Here is an 18,232-nt window from a genome sequence, read left to right on the forward strand (position 1 = left end):
CCCCTGGCAGCCTCCTGAGGCTTCTGGCCACACTAGGGGATGGAAGGGGGGTGTCATGGGAGGGGTTTTTTCTGGAGGAGTCCCCCAGCAGGCCTCCCGGCATGGCCACGCTAGCGAGGGACTGGAGGGTCCCACCAGATGATGTTGGGAAGTGAGGTACCATCTGTCAATTGTGTGTGTGGGTGTGTATGTGTGCGTGTGCATGCCCGCACACATGTGCTGCGTCCCTGTCATGAGCAGGTCCCTGCCACTGCTGCTGCATGTCTGTGACACGTGTGGATGCTGTTGCTGCTGCCGTGCGCAGGCCTGAGCAGGGAGACGGTGTCGGTGTCGCTGCCTCAGGCCCGCCCTGCACGTGCTGCTTGTCCGTGGTCTGTCTGGTGTCACGGGCTTGTTCAGGCTCGTGCTGCAGCCACAGCCAGCCTTTCTCACGACACAGCTCCCTGCAGCCAGCCCTAGTGGCTCGGGGTCTCCTGAGCACAGAGCTGCATGGGGACTGGTGAGGGTTCTGCCAGAGCCTCCCCTGCAGGGCCGGATGGATGGGCAGCAGCCCTTTGCAGGGGAGGCTGCCTTTCCTCTGGTGGCTGGCGGTCTTGGAGCCCCTGTGGAGTGAAGGGGCTGCTGGTTTTCTTCCTCTTCATTCCACTCAGTCTAGGGTCCCCCTCCCCCCGCCTCCCCACACACACACACACCAGCATGGCACTGGTTCTCATCTGGGAGCCACAAAAATGGCGGGGAATAACCAAGGCTATCCCACCTCTTGCTTCCTCTGGCCCTAAGGCTACCCCACCAGTCCCAGCCCCTTCTGAGCATCCTCCTGGCCAGTGACCCCGCTCCCCTGAGCCCTCCCTACCCCGCCTGGCGCCCCTCACCTGGCCTTGACCCCTCTCCCTCCGCAGGCTCTTCAGCAGCCTCGGTGAGCTGAGCTCCATCTCAGCGCAGCGCAGCCCTGGGGGCCCGGGCGGCGGGGCCTCCTTCCAGGTGCGGCCCGGCGGCCGCTACCCCCTGGCGCGGCGCGCCCCGAGCCCTGTGAAGCCCGCGTCGCTGGAGCGGGTGGAGGGGCTGGGGGCGGGCGCGGGGGGCGCGGGGCGGCCCTTCGGCCTCACGCCTCCCACCATCCTCAAGTCGTCCAGCCTCTCCATCCCGCACGAGCCGAAGGAGGTGCGCTTCGTGGTGCGCAGCGTGAGCGCGCGCAGCCGCTCGCCCTCGCCCTCGCCGCTGCCCTCGCCCACCCCCGGGCCCGGCCCGGGAGGCCCCGGCCCGCGCAGGCCCTTCCAGCAGAAGCCGTTGCAGCTGTGGAGCAAGTTCGACGTGGGCGACTGGCTGGAGAGCATCCATCTGGGCGAGCACCGCGACCGCTTCGAGGACCACGAGATCGAGGGCGCGCACCTGCCGGCCCTCACCAAGGACGACTTCGTGGAGCTGGGCGTCACGCGCGTGGGCCACCGCATGAACATCGAGCGCGCGCTCAGGCAGCTGGAGGGCAGCTGACGCCCCACCCCCTCCACGCGCCGGCCGCGCCCTGCGGGCAGGGCCCCACCCCCACCCCCACCCCGGGCCGCGGGCTCGGCCCCTGCCCCCAACTAAGGCGCCCGGGCCAGGAATGTTGCATGAATCGTCCTGTTTGCCGTGGCTCGGAGACTTGCCCTGTACATTGCTTAGCGCCCTCCCACGGCCGGTGAGCCCCACCCCAGCACACGGTCAGGAAAGTGCGGATGAAAGGGTGGAGCCGGAGGGGTTGGGGAGGAGTCTCCAGCCTGACCGGCTACCACACAGCTTCCGGAGGCTGCTCCCAGAGGGGGGACCTAGTCCAGCATGCGAGGGGTCAGGACACACCTTGGTGACTCGGGGGGGAGGGGGGAGACATTGGGGTTCTCGGTTGGGGGCCTAGGAGCCCCCCTGTTTTGCATATTTTAATCCACTCTATATTTGGAACGAGAAAAGGAACAAATATCTCTGTCCTTAATAGCTTCCCTTCCCGCCCCCCAGCCTCCTACTGGTTCCGCTGTGGCTGCCCAGTCTTCCATCTCTGGCCCCTCACTGCCACTGCCACCCCACGTGGGCGGAGGATGCTCCAGCTGGTCTGGGGTTGGCCAGGGTCCTAGTAGCCGCCCTGGGGCCCTGCCTCGGCTTTCTCCCCTCGCTGAGCTCTAGTGTGCCCCACGCCCCTTCCGGTGCTGCGTGGAGGAGGGGCAGCGGGCAGCCAGGCCTGCAGGGCACTAGCAGGGCCTGAGGGCCTGGGAGACCCTCGCCAGGGGTGGGGACAGGCCCTGGCACCTGCTCCCAGCCATTCCCCTCATGGGGTTCCTCCCCAGGAGGGGTCTAGCCTCCTCCCCACATTGTTGGGCAACTACAGCAAAGAAGCCTCTGCCTCAGACCCCAAAGTCTCCTGTCCCGCCTGTATGTGTGCAAGCGTGTGACTGTGTGAAACTCTGGGTGCGACTGAGTGCTCGGAGCCCCGTGTGTGCCTGAGGAGGGAGCGGGCCGCGGGGGGCCCTGAACCAGGGCAAGGGTTTCGGGAGCATGTGCAGGGTGCATGCCTGAAAGCACCCCATCCGCTTCCAAAGAAAGAGGCCCCTCTGTCCCCTGGGACTTGCGTTTGTCCCGCCTGCCCCTCCAGAGTCCTGCCTGGCCCGAGCAGGCTACCGGCCAGCTCTGCTGCTGGGGGTGTCCCCCCAGGGCCCTTGGAGGCAGTGCCTGCCCCCCCCCCCCCACCAGGCTTCTGGGGGATCCTAGGGAGAACCCTAGAGTCAGGCCATCCTAAACCCTGGGGAGAAGCAGAGACCCCCGAGGGCATCCCAGCCCCCCTTACTGTGACTCCCCACACTCAGCAATGACCTGTGGGGTGGGGGGGCCCTGGGACGTTTTTAAACCTAGGGTTTGGCGTCTGGACTAAGCTCCATCCACGTCACTCACAAGTTTCTGTTTATATTTCTAGCTTTTTTTAATAAAAATAAAAAACCCAGAAAACAGACGTTTTCACAGCCCAGGGGCCTGGCACGCCGGTCTGTGCCCGCCCACCCCATCCCAGCCCAGCCCAGCGGCCTCATTCCCTGGGCAGAGTCACACCCAGCCACCCTTCACTAACAGACCAGATCACACAGCAGCCGTGACTATAACAGGCTGCCACATACACACTCGGTCTCACACTCACCTGTGGGTTTTTGGTTCCGTTCAATTTGGGTTTTTAACTTTACAGGGTCAGTACCGCTTCACCCTCCTTTTGTATGGCGTTCCATCCAGGGGCTTTCCCCCTGCTCCAGTCCTGAGGCCTCCTGACCCTGATGTTGTGATACACCCCACAGAGATCTATGTTTCTTATATTATTATTATTGATAATAATTATTATAATATTATGTAATAAATTTATAAGAAATGAAACTGTTTCTCAGTTGCCTGTGTGAGGAGATACTGGGAGCACAGACCCTGCTGTCCCTTAGGTCACAGAGCTGTCCCCTCCCCCCCACCCAGCCTAGGCATGAGCGTTTAGCCACAGGCACTGATGACTCAGGCCCCCTCTTTGATCCTGACTCTCTACTGACCTCCATGCCACCGGCTCCTTGCCTCTCTCAGTCCCACTGGACCTCAGCCTGTGCTCCTGGAAGCTTTCCTTTCTGCTCACTGGCCAGTCCCCAGCTGGAAGTCTGGTTGTCCTCTGGGGCCTATCTGTCCTCTTTTCCTCCCAGAGCCCAGTTTCTCATTCTGCTGCTCCTGCCTGTCAGCCCTCCCATGTCTGTCCCTGTCGTCCTGCCCCCACAGCTGCTGCCCATGCCCAGGTCTCACTTCTCCCTGAGCTGACAGGTAAGCAGCCAGCTGCCACGGCCCATGATGTGGCAGGTCCGGTGTGGCACCTGGTGGGGGTGGCCAGCCTGATGGGTGGAAGGAGAATGAACAGAGGTGAGTGGGTGGACACTTCCCAGGAAGTGAGAGGTGGAGACTGCAGCGTCCAGGGCTGAGAGGGCCAGGCCTGCAGAGCTGATGTGCCAGAGAAGTTGGGCACCAGAGGGTTGCAGGAGGGGTGGTGGGTGCAGAGCCTGGCCACACTGTGTGAAGGTGCAGCATGAACGTGACAATGAGAAACGTTGGCCTTGACTCAGGTTCTCACTGAGCCAGGTGAGACCAGTGGGAGATGCCTCCAGGGTCGTGTGCTGGTCCCAGAGGGAGTAAGAGTGCGAGGTGGAGAGAAGCCAGCAGAGACATGAGGGGTGGATTCCGTGTTTCCACCCGGAGGCAGTGCAGGGGCTCAGGTGCTTTGGGAGCCAGCAAAGGCCTCATGGGGAAGGTGAAGAAGGCCCTGGTGAGGCAGAGACCGTGACTGCTGGGCGTTTTGACCTCGAGAGGCTCGCCATCTGTCTAGAAAGCCCCACAATTTCAAGTTTTTTGTTTCAAGTTAGAAACTGCTCATCATACAGAAGGGGCCATGAAGGAAGTCTGAGTGTGGGGTGGAGGGGAGACCCTGCCCCCTGCTGGAGCCGAGTGCTGGGCACCAGGAGACAGGTCTCTGAGCTGCACCTGGAGCCAGTCTCTCTGGGATGGGACAACAGCAGAGGGAAGAGCAGGAGCGGTGGAGCCAGCTCCCACGGAGATGGCATGGCCTTGGCTCCGCAAGTGTCTGAGGGAGAGGACACGTCCCTGCAGGTCAGAAGCCACCCGAGGCCTCAGAGAGAGTCAGAACCCCAAGGTTTGCACCAGGGGACTTTGAAGAGGCAGGGTGCCTGGCAGCCCCTTCCAGAACCAGGAGTGGGCGTCGCTCTGCAGTCAAACAATTATTCTGTGGAATCCAGACGCTGGGTCCTCTAACCCTGTTAGTGCATAACCCTCAATGTTTTGAATAATTAGGTCCTGCTCTTCATTTCAAAGTTTATATCCAACATTTTGATCATATATTTAAATACTTGTAAAGTTGTGATTTGCAGAAAAGGGTAAATTTCAACATTTAAAATAAATGGTACATCATTCTGGTAAATTATTCTCATGGATCTAAATACCATATCAATTTTATGCCCATCAAAATCCTGTAAAAACACCCGAATTGGCTTTTCTTTAACGGTCAAAACTTTAATATCACTCCATGAATTCTTATTGCCATTTCCATAACTATATTTCCAAAGACCTTTTTTTTTGGTTACTTGATCAAGCACAATCTTGACACTGATTTAAAACAAGTGAGGCCTCTTAACACTCAGTGAACTGCAACCTGTTAACACTCAGGTTGGTGAAACCTCCTGACCTCCTGACCTTCAGATAGAGGAGGTGAGACTGCCTGATGTAAAGGGAAAGAAGAAGAAAAAGAAAGAAAGAAAGAAAGAAAGAGCAGAAAAAAGACCGTGGATTCTTGCAGAGTGGAGGTGTGGCCTCCTGAGACTCCAGTGGAAGACCCACATCCTGTGACACTTGGGTCTGGGAAGTAAGAGATCCTCTTAGAGCAGTGATGGTGAACCTATGACACGCGTGTCAGAGGTGACAGGCGAACTCACTTTTTTGTTGATTTTTCTTTGTTAAATGGCATTTAAATATATAAAATAAATATCAAAAATATAAGTCTTTGTTTTACTATGGTTGCAAAGATCAAAAAATGTCTATATGTGACACAGCACCAGAGTTAAGTTAGGGTTTTTCAAAATGCTGACACACCGAGCTCAAAAGGTTCGCCATCACTGTCTTAGAGAGATGCCTGAGAGCCCTGAAGCTGACATAAGGGTGACGGGCCCTCCGCACACTCAAGCAGAAGAGAGGGAGACGGCCTGGCATGCAGGCAGCAGAGACAAAAATGTCGTGACACAAAGAGTTGATTGTGATTATTGAGACCTGTCATCCCGGGAAACAAGACTTTTGCTGGAAAGAAAGGGAAACAATGCAGGTCCAAACTCAAGTGACTTGGGTGACGCATCCCGCCACACCTTTGGGGGGCGGGGCGGAGGGAGGGGGGGCGGGGGGAGGGTGGTGGACAAAGCCTCGTCACTTTCTGGAAACAGAGATGAGATGTTCCAGCCCAGTAATGGGAGAGAGGAGACCTTCTGACCCTCGGGAGAGAGGATTGGGGATGCTCATCTAGAGAAAATGAGATGTCCTGACAAATAGAAGAGTGGACATACCCGACACTCAGGGGAGGTGAGGCCTTAGGACGCTCAGATAGGGGAGGCAAGACATCTTTATATAAAGTGGGGCAGGTGAGACCCCTAGTCACTTAGAGAGAGGAGGTGAAACCTGCAGATACAGACAGAAGAGATGGGATCCCCACACACCAGGTAGAGGAGAGGCAGCGTTGGGACACTCAGGTGTGGCATAGAAGACCCCTTGCCCACGACCCTCAGGCAGGGCAGACAAGACCTCAAGATGCTCAGGAAGAGGAGATAAATGCTCACGACCTGCTGGCAGGAAGAGGAGACTGTGCTCAGGGAGGGGAGGGGAGACCTCCTGGCAGCCAGGTGGGGGTGAGGATCCTGACACTGCACTCCATGGTTGAAACCTAAGAAAGCTCATCTCGGTGAGAGGTCACCTCTGCCATTCAGGTCGAGTATGTGAGACTTGGTTCTCAGGGAGAGATGTGACGAAGTGACACTGGGTGGTGGAGAGAAGGCCTTTGGCCCTGAGATGGAAGGAAATAGACACCTCATATTCAGGGAGGAGAGATCATAACTCCCTGGTATAACTCCCAGCCGGGCCAGGTGACACTTTAACACTCAGGTGTGTGAAGTGAGGTGAGCATTGGTGTCCCTGGTGGCTGAGATGCTGTCTCCTGACAATCAGAAGAAAGGATACTTCCAGGACCGGCCTAGCTCCATGGTTGAGGGTCGACCTATGAACCAGGAGGTTTGATTGCTGGTCAGGGCACATGCCCAGGTTCGGGCTCAATCCCCAGTGGGGGGCGTGCAGGAGGCAGCCAATTGATGATTCTCTCTCATCATTGATGTTTCTATCTCTTTCTCCCTCTCTCTAAAATCAATAAAAACATATTTAAAAAAAAGAAAGGGTACTGCGTGATATTCAGGTAACCGTGATGAGAATTCCGGACAATTATAGGGGACACCACCTTGCTGCATGCAGGTCTCAGAAAGGAGATCAGAATACACTCAGAGAATATGAGACCTGTGGACTCCGCAGCGGCTTAAGGAAGGCGGGCTCTGTCATCTCAGATGAAGTGGGACCTTGAAGATCCTGGCCAGATTTGGGGACAAGGGAGGGGCTGCACTTGAGTCGCCCTCACCCAGGAGAACCTGTGCGGGAGTGGGGAAGTCATTTTAGCGAGAACTGGTTGGGCTAAGGGGTTCCTGCAGGCCTGCCTGCTGGGGGTGGGGTCGGGGAGCTGGCCCTGCTGATTGGTCAGGATGCTCAGAGCTTTGTGAGGTCAGCGGGCCTCCCGGCGGCTGGGCAGGATGATGGTGGAGATGCTGCCAACTGCCGTTCTGCTGGTCTTGGCAGCGTCTGTAGTCGCCAAAGTTAACAACACGTGTGAGTAAGTGTCCGGGACCTTGGCGGGGGATGGGGTGCCTTCTGAAGAGCAGACTCAGAAGGCCTCTGTCCAGAGAGGAGGCCATGCTGGGGCCTTCGCAGTCCCCTGGAGACCCACAGCTCGAGTCAGACTCCCTGCTCCCAGCATCCTCAGCCCAGAGTCCTGGGCCCAGCTGCCCTGGGTCCTGAGACAGACCCCCAGCTCTGAGGGCATGCACAGCACGGGGATCTACCCGCACACCTACATCCTGATGCGCACCAGTCCCGCGGACATGAGATGCCCCAGCCTGTGGATGAGTCCCAAAGCATCAATCTGCTGTAGCTCTAGGGCCTTCACACCCCTGAGACCCCACAGCCTCCAGGATACCCCACATGCCATAAGTCCCAAACTAGTATGGCCTCTCACCTGTGACACCGACCCCACCTCTTGACCCCCACAGCCTCCCTACACCAGGGGTCCCTCCATCTGACAAGACAAGGTCCTCACCTCTCCTGTCACTGCCTAAGCTAATCCTGGACCCCAAAGTCTGGTTTTGAAGACCCCAGGCCATGGCACACTGCACTCCCATGTCAGCCTCCCCGAGCCCCTGGCCCCCAACTTCTATGGCCCTCACTGTCCATCTTCCCAGCTGCCTGTGGCACCCTCTCCCCCCACCTGTGGCTACACCCACAAGACCCAAGAAATCACAGCCCTCACTACATTTCCTGGAGCCTGTGGCTCCTGCCTCGTCACAGCCCCACAACATGGCCCTCATGACACCCCCTTTGACCGTACACCAAAAGTTGCCTTCGTGTTCCCAGATCTTCCCCACTTTTTTTAAGATTTTTTTTCCCCCCAAAAAAATATTTTTATTGATTTCAAGAGGGAGGGAGAGGGAGAAAGAGATGGGAACACCAATGATGAGAGATAATCATTGATTGGCTGCCTCCTGCATGTCCCCTACTGGGGATCGAGCCCGCAACCTGGGCATGTGCCCTGACCGGGAATCGAACTGTGACCTCCTGGTTCACAGGTCGATGCTCAACCACAGAGCCACGCTGGCCAGGTGATCTTTCCCACTCTTAAACCCCATATCCCTGCCCTCAGTTGAGGCACAAGGACAGGCTGTGTCTGCTCTCGACCTCATCTATGCCCGTGGTCTCTCCTCAGTGGCTCCTGTGGGCTACCGTTCAGGCAGACCCTACAAGCGACCACACGTGTGGTCGGAGGCCAGGCTGCCGCTCACGGGGCGTGGCCCTGGATGGTCAGCCTGCAGGTCTTCACCTACCACAACAGCCGGAGGTACCATGCCTGTGGAGGCACCTTGCTGAATGCCCAGTGGGTACTCACTGCTGCTCACTGCTTCAGGCTCAATAAGTAGGTGTGGGCACGGGCAGGGGGTCTTCCCAAGGGCTCTTGTCAGGGACCTTCTTGCGGGGGCGTGTCTCCATGTAGAGTGTCCTGGGGCTCGGGGCCCTGCGGCCACCCAACTGAGCATGTTGAGGGACCCCTGCGAGGAGAGCGCTGAGGCTCTCGGTCGCAGCCAGTGCCAGGTGCCAGGCGGGAATGACCTGGTCCCTCTGTGTGCACAGAAAACCATACGACTGGAGACTGATTTTCGGAGCAAGGGAACTCGAGTATGGCAGCACCGGGCCCGTGAAAGCACCCCTCCAGGAGAGATTTGTGGAGAAAATCATCCTTCACGAGAGATATTCCTCCATCTCAGAGGCCAACGACATTGCTCTCATGAAGGTCACCCCTCCCGTGGTCTGTGGGAGCCTCGTTGGACCGGGCTGCCTGCCTCCGTTTAAGGCCGGCCCGCCCAGAGCGTCCCAGTCCTGCTGGGTGACTGGCTGGGGGTTCTTAAGGGAGAACGGTGAGTCCGGGAGAGGCTTCCGGGGAGCATTGCGCAGCGTTCCCTCAGTGCACTTCGAGGTGAAAGGGTATGTGGGGGCCTTGGGTGGGTGCAACCTCTGCCCCTTTCTAGCCGGAGAAACTGAGGGTGAGATCCGAGTGCCTGCCCAGGGCCGCTGGTGCTGCATTTTTGAAACGGGAAGAGAAGCTCTAGGTGGGGTGTTGTGGCCGCAGGCCGGCCCTTTCTCTCTCTGGCCTCAGTTTCCCCACCTGTGAGTGGAAAGGCCGTAGACCAGGCTGTCTACCCCCACCCTTGGGAGTCATAGCTCCCAAATCCTCCCCACCCATCGCAGCTGCTGCAGGGTTTCCCTGCAGAAGGGAGAGGGCGGAGGGCGGGGGGTGAGGGGTGTCTGCCGTCTCTGTCTCCGTGGCCGGAAGGTTGAGTCGGCAGGACAGGGCTTTGCCTGACTGTTACCCAGTCACACCAGGGATGTGAAGACATGATTGACGCTAACTTACCTCTCATGCTCTTCTGCTACCTGATAACAGACCCTTTAGGCTTTCTAATTCCAGGCTGTTCATCTTGTGGAGTTTAAAACTCAGCTTTTGTTGCTAACCCCAAAATCAGTAATTTCGGGATTCTTCCCTAACTCTTCGTCCCCTCTCTGAAGCTTGCTCAGTTTCTGATAGGGTTGCCACCTGTCTCCCCAGGAAAAGTGTCTCCCGCAGGTGCCCTGGCTACCACTGGCTTCTGCTGACCTCTGACCTTCCCTCCCTGGACCCGCCCTGCCCACCCGCCCAACCACCAGCCTCCGGGGTGCATGCAGTCCCAGAGGCTGATGTCAGGGTTCGTGCTGTCATGTTGCTGGGGAGTGCAGGCTCCAGCTGCAGCCTGAATGTCTTGAAAGGCCTCTTTCGTCCTAGAATCCCTCTAAACCTAATGGGATTTCTATCGTTTTTTTTGGCACACACATTCCCCCTCAGTCCCCCTCCCCTAAGGCTGGGTCTTAAAGAAATCTCAGGCTCCAACTCCTGTGCCCTCCTTCCTCCACACCTTCCTTTCCACCTGTCCGTGGAACACACTGCAGCCCTCTCCTTTCCCATTGAGGAGGGCGGGCCGTCAGCATTCGTCCTGTGAAACAGGGCCTGGGGATCCAGAAAACCCTTCTCTGCTTGAGGACACCAGGCTCTTCACAACGAATCTCTGGCTCTCTGGGCTCGGGCTCTGCCATAGACAGAACGGGCAGCTTGTTGGCTAAGAAGCCTCTGTGGTCGCTATCTCGGTGTCACCCCTACCCCAGGGTGGAGCATGCGCAGTCTGGGCCTGCCGCTTGGGGGTCAGGGGAGGTGGGGGCTGAAAGGATTGGAAACATCAGAGCCATTGGCTGTGTACCTCGCCCCCACCCACGTGCTCCCTGGGGTCCTGTCTTCCCTTCTGGCCCACGTAGCATGTTCCACACCCGCCCCTCCGCCAGGCCTTACCTGTCTACGCCCCCGTCTGCACTGCAGATGGTGGGTGTTCAAACCCACCCCCTGGGCTGTGGGGCCGGAGCAGCAGCTGCCATCAGGACCTCTGTCTGTGGGACCCCCTGACAAAGAGGGGGCAGCTGGTGGCGCTCAGGCTCTGTGTGGCCGACTCTGCTCCTGTGCAGACAGGCTGGCCCTTCCCAACCCAGGGCCCCAATAGAGCGCCTGCACAGGAAGGTCTGACTTGGTCCTGACAGGGGTGCCCCTTTCTTCTCTTTCATGACTTCCTGGGAACAGAGAGGGGCCTGCTCATGGGGAGGGGCTCACCAGCCCACCTGGGGGTCCTGTCCAAGAGGGTGGAGGAGTCCTGACGGGGACCACAGAGAGGGCGACTTACAGCCAGAACTGGACTTGGTTCTGGGGAGGAAAACCAGGCTCTGAATCCAGGCCACAGCACATCCCTGCTGCCACGCAGGCAGGCGGTGCTCCAGGCTCCTGACTGGGCAGGGAGCTGACGTGCAGAAGCCACGAGGTTGCTGCGGGGACTACGTGACACGACACCCGTGGGCCCCACAGTGCTCAGCACCGCCTGGTGCCAACTGCCCTCCACGGTCCATCAGCTACCACGAACATACATCTCTCCGCGACACCGCCCACCCCACACCCCTCTGTCCATTGTCCAGACTCTTCCTCTGTCCCCCCTCTAGGCATGCGCCCTGGGACACCGCCCCACCCCTCGCTGGTCTGCTGTGTGAAGGGGAGGGTGGGTCTTGGGTTTAAATCGAGCATTTCAGGATGAGGAGGGCTCTGTGCAGGGAGGTGGCAGGGCTTTCCCCAGCGTGTCTCCGAGATCACTGACCACCGAGTCCCTGGTTGTAGACCGCAAGATGTCACCTGTGCTGCAGGAGGCGCGAGTGGACATCCTCGACCTCAACCTGTGCAACTCGACCCGGTGGTACAGAGGGCGCATTCGCTCCACCAACGTGTGCGCAGGCTACCCTGAAGGCAACATCGACACCTGCCAGGTAACTGTCCTGGGGGTGCCCAGGCCCGTATGGCCACCTCCTTTTTGGATCCCTGAGTTCCATGCACTCAGGGGACCTGATCTAGTGACCCTTTTCCTGGTCGCATGTCTACGGTCACAATGAACATGGGCGGTGACACCAGCTGCCCCTACAGAGAACCAACCCCCACCTTTAGCACCTTCTCCCACCCTCACACAACGATCACATCACCCAAACACGGCTCCGGACAGAACGTGTATGTCCTTCCCCAGAATATAAACCCTTCCAATCACACACACTCGCTCCCGTGTGCCTGCACGGACACGGGAGTTCCTCATCTCCTCCTCCCTGGGAGGAAACCCTCGGTGGCCACACCCATCACATCCCAACGGACCCTCCCCCACAGCCAGCTGCGTTTCCGGGAGCGGAAAACTGTGTGGCTGCAGAAGTTGTCTGCCCAGAGCCTGTGGCCCTCCTGGGCGACAGGGAGAAGTGGCTCTTGGCTCAGCGGAGAGTGACTCCCGTGTCCTTCTGGCAGGGGGACAGTGGTGGGCCGCTCATGTGCAGAGGCCCGGAGGATGCCTATGTGGTCGTGGGAATCACGAGCTGGGGGGTAGGCTGTGCCCGAGCCAAGCGCCCCGGAATCTACACGTCCACCTGGCCCTATCTGACCTGGATTGCTTCCAAGATCGGTATCCAGGCCTTGCAGATGGCTCAGCCGGCTCAGCAGGGCACCCCTGCCCCTCCCAGTACTGCCACAAACCCCACTCAAGTCCCTTCTGCTAACCCTCCTTGGTACTTCCAACACTTTCCTCAACCACTTCCTCTCAGGCCACCTGCATCCAGACCCCGACCTCCAGCCGCACCCTCACCCCGACCCCCAGCCCCACCTTCACCCCAACCCCCAGCCCCAGCCCCAGCCCCAGCCCCACCCCGACTCCCAGCCCTACCCCTACACCGACCCCCAGCCCCAGCCTCACCCCGACCCCCAGACCTACCCCTATACCGACCCCCAGCCCCAGCCTCACCCCGACCCCCAGCCCTACCCCTATACCGACCCCCAGCCCCAGCCTCACCCCGACCCCCAGCCCTACCCCCACCCCAACCCCCAACCGCACCCCTACTCCGACCTCCAGCCCTATCCCCACCTCCACCCCCTCCAACACCACCCCAACCACCTCCTCCTTTCACTAAACCTACCGAAGCTCCTTCTTTTGCCAAACGACTCCAGCAACTCATAGAGATCCTGAAGGGGAACACGAGGAGTTTTATGGGAAGAGGCCATGAGGAAATGGAGGCCACAGGCCTCCAAGAGCTGACCCTACTGTCAAAAGGCCTAGTGAAACCTTCACTCCCGTGGGAGGAAAAGAAAGATGAATAAGTAAATAAAGCAATATTTCTCTAAGAAGAGGTTTTCTGGACTTTTTAAAAAAAAATTGTCTTTATTTCTCAAAAAACATCTATTTTTATTTTAAAAGCAGAATATTTAATTATAAAAAATTCATAGAAAAATAAAATAAAATATTCACAGAACTGTGTTTCTCAAAGTGTGGGTTGTCAAAGTGTGTGGACCACATACTCAGGTCCAGGATAAACCCATTTATTTTCAGATGTTTCACACGTTCTAGGACAGCGACTCGGGGTCAGTTCTCCAAATCCCGAGTTTGTGAATATGGAGGAAGCTTTCCCTTTATACCCTTCGGTTTCTTTGCTTTCTGTTTCCTAACTACCAGGCTTTTGTGGTAGCTTTCACAGCCCCTCCTGAGTCAGTCAGAATGGGCAAATTAGATTGTTTCTAAATGCCTGGGAGTAATTAGGAAAACAGGTCTTGCCCCCCTCCCCCCCCCCGAATGTCTTATATTCCCCATCAGTTGAACATCAACCTATAAACCAGGAGATCACGGTTTGATTCCCAGTCAGGGTTGTAGACTCTCTGAAATATATATATATATATATATATATATATATATATATATATATAATTTTTTTTAATGGGCCTTATCATGGATTTTGTATAGGAATCTCTGAGAATACCATAGACTTTGGTGGGGGCTCATTTAGTTTAACAGAGGATTTTGGTTGTATTTGCCTTTTTTTTTAACTGGGAATCTCCCTTTTAGATATAGACTGTATCAGTGCTTGGTAAGAGTCCAACACATACAAATTTCTACTATTATCACAACCTTTATCCCTACCCCGTGCCCTGGGTTATCTCACGTTCAATTCTGTTCTAAAACACTACCTGTTGCTTCCAACTAACACTCCCCCTTCTCTGGCTCACTTCCAGTCTCTTCCTAGCCTCGTGCCTTCTGAGACTGCCTAAGAGATTGACTGTTCTCTTTACTCCACAGAAAGAGACCCAATAACAGAAAAAGCAAACATAAGCTTAAAAGGATAAAAACACAGTCCCACGGCCACAGTCACTCACTGGGTAGAGTCAGGCTCTGATTTTAACTTCTCATTCTTTTTTAAAAATGTTACATGCAATAAACCTTAATATTTCAAGAGAAATGATCTTGAGAACCAAGATGGCAGCATAAGGTACAGACCTGTGTGTTCTGTCTCCCACAACAACATCGAGACTACCAACTATAAAAGAAACAGCAGCCATTCAGAACCATGGGAAAGCTGTCCCAGTGGAAGCTCTACAACTGGAAGGAAAGAAAGAAGAGCATTGAGACTGAGTAGGTTGTGCAGAGGCTCCAAGAATGGAGGTACGGAATCGCGTGCCAGGCTGGCTGCAATCGGATGTGAGGTTTTTTTCAACCAGAAGGGGAGGTGGACTATCAAATCCACTGAGAGTGGTTGGGGTGGGATACTAAGCTCCCAGACCCCTATGGGGAGAAGCGGGAAGACCTTGCAACGACCCGGAGAGCGAGAGTGGCTGTCTCGCGGAACTGCTCTCCCGCACTTGGGACGCGAGTCGCTGAGTCTCAGAGAGGCGAATAGATGCAGAGATGCCATTGCCCTTGGCCCCACCCTGGTGATTCCGGGGACCCCGCCCTACTCAAATTACATCCTCCACCAAGCTGTGCTAGTGACACAAAGAGAACCACCGACGCTTTTGCAGCCCAGCCCAGCAGAATGCAGATTTCAACTCCTCGCATATGTAAGGGGCACAATAAAGAAGCAGAATCAGGTTCAGAGGAAGCCGGAGCTGGAGCCGGCTGGGCCAGCAACATGGAACCGCTATACCAGCAAATGCACAGGCAGGCCCACCAGATCCAGTCTCACACGGGACGCTGGGAGATGGCAGACAGGCAGTCTGTGCACTTGGTAGAAAATGAAATCCAAGCAAACATATCAGATATTCAGCCTCCAGGAACGCCTGGAGATTTTGTCCAGCAAGGAGCCGCCCAACAAAGGACAGAATGCCAAACTTCGTGTCGCTGAGACGGCCCCAGCGAGGCCGAGGCGGCCCCTGTAGGGCCGAGACAGCCCCCGAGAGGCTGGGATGGCCCCGGTGAGGCTGAGGCGGCCCTGGTGGGGATGGGATGGACCCGGTGGGGTTGAGATGCCCCAGAGAGGTTGAAACAGCCCCGGTGAGGTTGAAACGGCCCCAGTGAGGTTGAATCGGCCCTTGTGAGGTCGAGATGGCACCGGTGAGGGATCGGGCCTAAGCTGGCAGTCATACATCCCTCTGGCAGCCTAGGAGCCCTCGGGGGATGTCCACTTGCCAGCGGGGAGCAGGCCTAAGCTGCAGTTGGACATCCTTAGCGCTGCTGAGGAGGCAGGAGAGGCTCCCGCACCACCGCTGTGCTGGCAGCCATCAGCCTGGCTTGTGGCTGAGCAGAGCTCCCCCTGTGGGAGCACACTGACCACCAGGGGGCAGCTCCTGCATTGAGCATCTGCCCCCTGGTAGTCAGTGTGTGTCATAGTGACCAGTCATTCCCAGTCTTTCTGCTGTTGGGGTCAATTTGCATATTACCCTTTTATTATATAGGATAGAGGCCTGGTGCACGGGTGGGGGCTGGCTGGTTTGCCCTGAAGGGTGTCCTGGATCAGGGTGGGGGCCTCGCTGGGGTGCCTGGTCAGCCTGGGTGAGGGGCTGATGGCTGTTTTCAGACTTGTCACAGCCCCTTCAGGGTGGGGGGGTTCCCGCTGTGGTGCCTGGCCAGCCTGGGTGAGGGGCTGATGCCCGTTTTCAGGCTCGCCACAGCCCCTTCAGGGTGGGGGGGGGGGCCTGCTGGGGTGCCTGGCCAGCCTGGGGAGGGGCTGATGGCTGTTTGCAGGCTGGTCAAGCCCCGCCAGTGGGGACCCTCACCCCATGGGGCTGTGGCCAGCCTGGGTGAGGGGCTGATTGCCGTTTTCAGGCTGGCCATGCCCTCTGGTGACCCAAGCTCCCAGCCTGTCCTTTTTTTCTTTTTTTTCAGCAGGTATCTGGGATTTATTTATCTTCTATAATGGAAAATCTGTAGCCTTTAGCAGAGCCGCCTGGCCAGGGCTGGCCAGGGCAGGCGGGAATCTTGGCTTCCCCATCACTGTGGGCAACCCAAGCCTCCTGCTTGTTCCAGCTCAGTGGCTGTCACCATCTTTGTGACGGAGTGCTGGAGTGATGGTTAATTTGCATATTACTCTTTTATTAGATAGGATGAATTGTTATTTAGACATGGAATGAAGAACATGATAAATGGTTACATCTGGATACATTATGCAACTGAAGGACAAAGGGTGACATATTGTATCATTCCATTTATATGAAATGTCCAGAATGGATAAATCTATAGAGACAGATACAGATTTGTATTTGCCAGGGGCTGATGGAGAAATGGTTTAATGAGTAAAGGGTTTTACTTTTAAGAAATGGAAATGTATCACCGATAAGGGTTTAATCTCCAACATTTATAGGGAACTCATACAACTTAACAAAAGGAAGATAAACAATCCAATCAAAAAATGGGCAAAGGACCTAAATAGACACCTTTCAAAAGAAGACATTCAGAAAGCCAAGAGACATATGAAAATATGCTCAAAGTCACTAATCATCCGAGAGATGCAAATCAAAACAACAATGAGGTACCACCTCACACCTGTCAGAATGGCTGTCATCAACAAATCAACAAACGACAAGTGCTGGAGAGGATGTGGAGAAAAAGGAACCCTTGTGCACTGCTGGTGGGAATGCAGACTGGTGCAGCCACTATGGAAGACAGTATGGAGTTTCCTCAAAAAACTAAAAATGGAACTCCCATTTGACCCTGTGATCCCACTTCTAGGAATATATCCCAAGAAACCAGAAACACCAATCAGAAAGGATATATGCACCCCTATGTTCATAGCAGCACAATTCACCATAGCTAAGATCTGGAAACAGCCTAAGTGCCCATCAGCAGATGAATGGATTAGAAAACTGTGGTACATCTACACGATGGAATACTATGCTGCTGTAAAAAAGAAGGAACTCTTACCATTTGCAACAGCATGGCTGGACCTGGAGAGCATTATGCTAAGTGAAATAAGCCAGTCAATGAAGGAAAAATACCACATGATCCCACTCATTTATGGATAATAAAGACCATTATAAACTTATGAACAAAAATAGATACAGAGGCAGAGTTGCCTTGAACAAACTGTCAAACTACAGCGGGAAGGCCGGGGAGGGTTGGGGGGAAGGAGAGAGGGGGGTAAGAGATCAACAGAAGGACTTGTATGCATGCATATAAGCATAACCAATGGACATAAGACATGGGGGGGGGGGGGGGGGGTAGGGGAGGCCAGGGGATTGTCAAGGGCGGGGGAAAAAAGGAGACATATGTAATACTCTTTGTAATACTTTAAGCAATAAAACAATTAAAAAATAGAGATGGAAATGTTTTAGAACTGGAGGCAAGAGTTGCTCAACATTGTAACTGTATAAATGGCACTGTATCATTTGTTTTAACCCCTAGAGTACCAGGGAGCAGGATCACGCTCCTCCTGTCTTTTGCCAAAAGTGCCTGGAGCGCTATCGTGCTCCTCCTGCAGTGTCACTATTAGATGCTAGTATTTCAGTCTTTATTGACAGGTGGCACTCAAAGGGTTAAAATGGTTTTGTTATGTAAATTCCAATTCAATAAATTATTTCCGAAAAAATTTTGAGGGTGGCATTTCTTGCATCTGTCAAGATAGAATGAACTTTACAAAGCAGGTGGATCTGAGTAACAGAAGGGTGAGTGGTGTGGATGTTGCTGGCAACCTGCAGAACAATTGCTGTGTGTTGGTGGGTAACTCAGAGCTGCTGTGCTTGCCCTGGGGGCTATGAGCCACCTCTCCACCCCCTGCTCCCACGGATGACTGGACAAAACCTTCGTCTCATGTGGGATCTGTGGGGCAGCTTGTCCTGCAGAGCATCCCTGAGCGGGGAGGGCAGGGAGATGAAAGCTGGCCCTGCTGAGCCCACACCTGCTCAGCTTCTGCTTCTGCTCCTGCCCTGCTCCAGCCCACTGTTTTTCTGAGAGAACTGCCCCAGTAAGTTAGTGAAGAGGTGGCTCCTCAG

General features: G+C 55.7%; 2 protein-coding genes across 3 annotated transcripts in view; both read left to right on the forward strand.

Annotated features, from left to right (window-relative positions):
* SHANK3 (SH3 and multiple ankyrin repeat domains 3) overlaps positions 1-3,370 on the forward strand; it is a 50,280-nt gene extending 46,910 nt beyond the window's left edge. For both annotated transcript variants that reach the window (XM_070411374.1, XM_070411375.1), the window contains one exon: positions 900-3,370. In XM_070411374.1, the coding sequence (XP_070267475.1) occupies positions 900-1,491 (592 nt within the window). In that variant the 3' untranslated portion in view covers positions 1,492-3,370. The remainder of the gene's footprint in view (positions 1-899) is intronic.
* Positions 3,371-7,379: 4,009 nt separating this feature from the next.
* On the forward strand, positions 7,380-13,138 carry ACR (acrosin). Its single transcript, XM_070408865.1, has 6 exons — positions 7,380-7,456; positions 8,603-8,809; positions 9,025-9,308; positions 11,633-11,778; positions 12,296-12,663; positions 12,898-13,138. Exons 1-6 carry the CDS (start codon positions 7,380-7,382, stop codon positions 13,136-13,138), a joined length of 1,323 nt encoding a protein of 440 aa, XP_070264966.1.
* Positions 13,139-18,232: the final 5,094 nt, after the last annotated feature.

This window comes from Myotis yumanensis, unplaced genomic scaffold, assembly GCF_028538775.1.
Source record: "Myotis yumanensis isolate MYYU_CA2020_CCGP unplaced genomic scaffold, mMyoYum1.0.hap1 SCAF_3, whole genome shotgun sequence".
Taxonomy (NCBI): Eukaryota; Metazoa; Chordata; class Mammalia; order Chiroptera; family Vespertilionidae; genus Myotis; species Myotis yumanensis.

Excerpts from the sequence above, each read along its gene's own strand:
- ACR (XM_070408865.1), top strand. The coding sequence starts at position 7,380 with ATGGTGGAGATGCTGCCAACTGCCGTTCTGCTGGTCTTGGCAGCGTCT. Across the intron at positions 9,309-11,632 it reads GGGGTTCTTAAGGGAGAACG|ACCGCAAGATGTCACCTGTG; the intron begins GTGAGTCCGGGA and ends CCCTGGTTGTAG. Across the intron at positions 12,664-12,897 it reads CCACCTTCACCCCAACCCCC|ATCCCCACCTCCACCCCCTC; the intron begins AGCCCCAGCCCC and ends ACCTCCAGCCCT.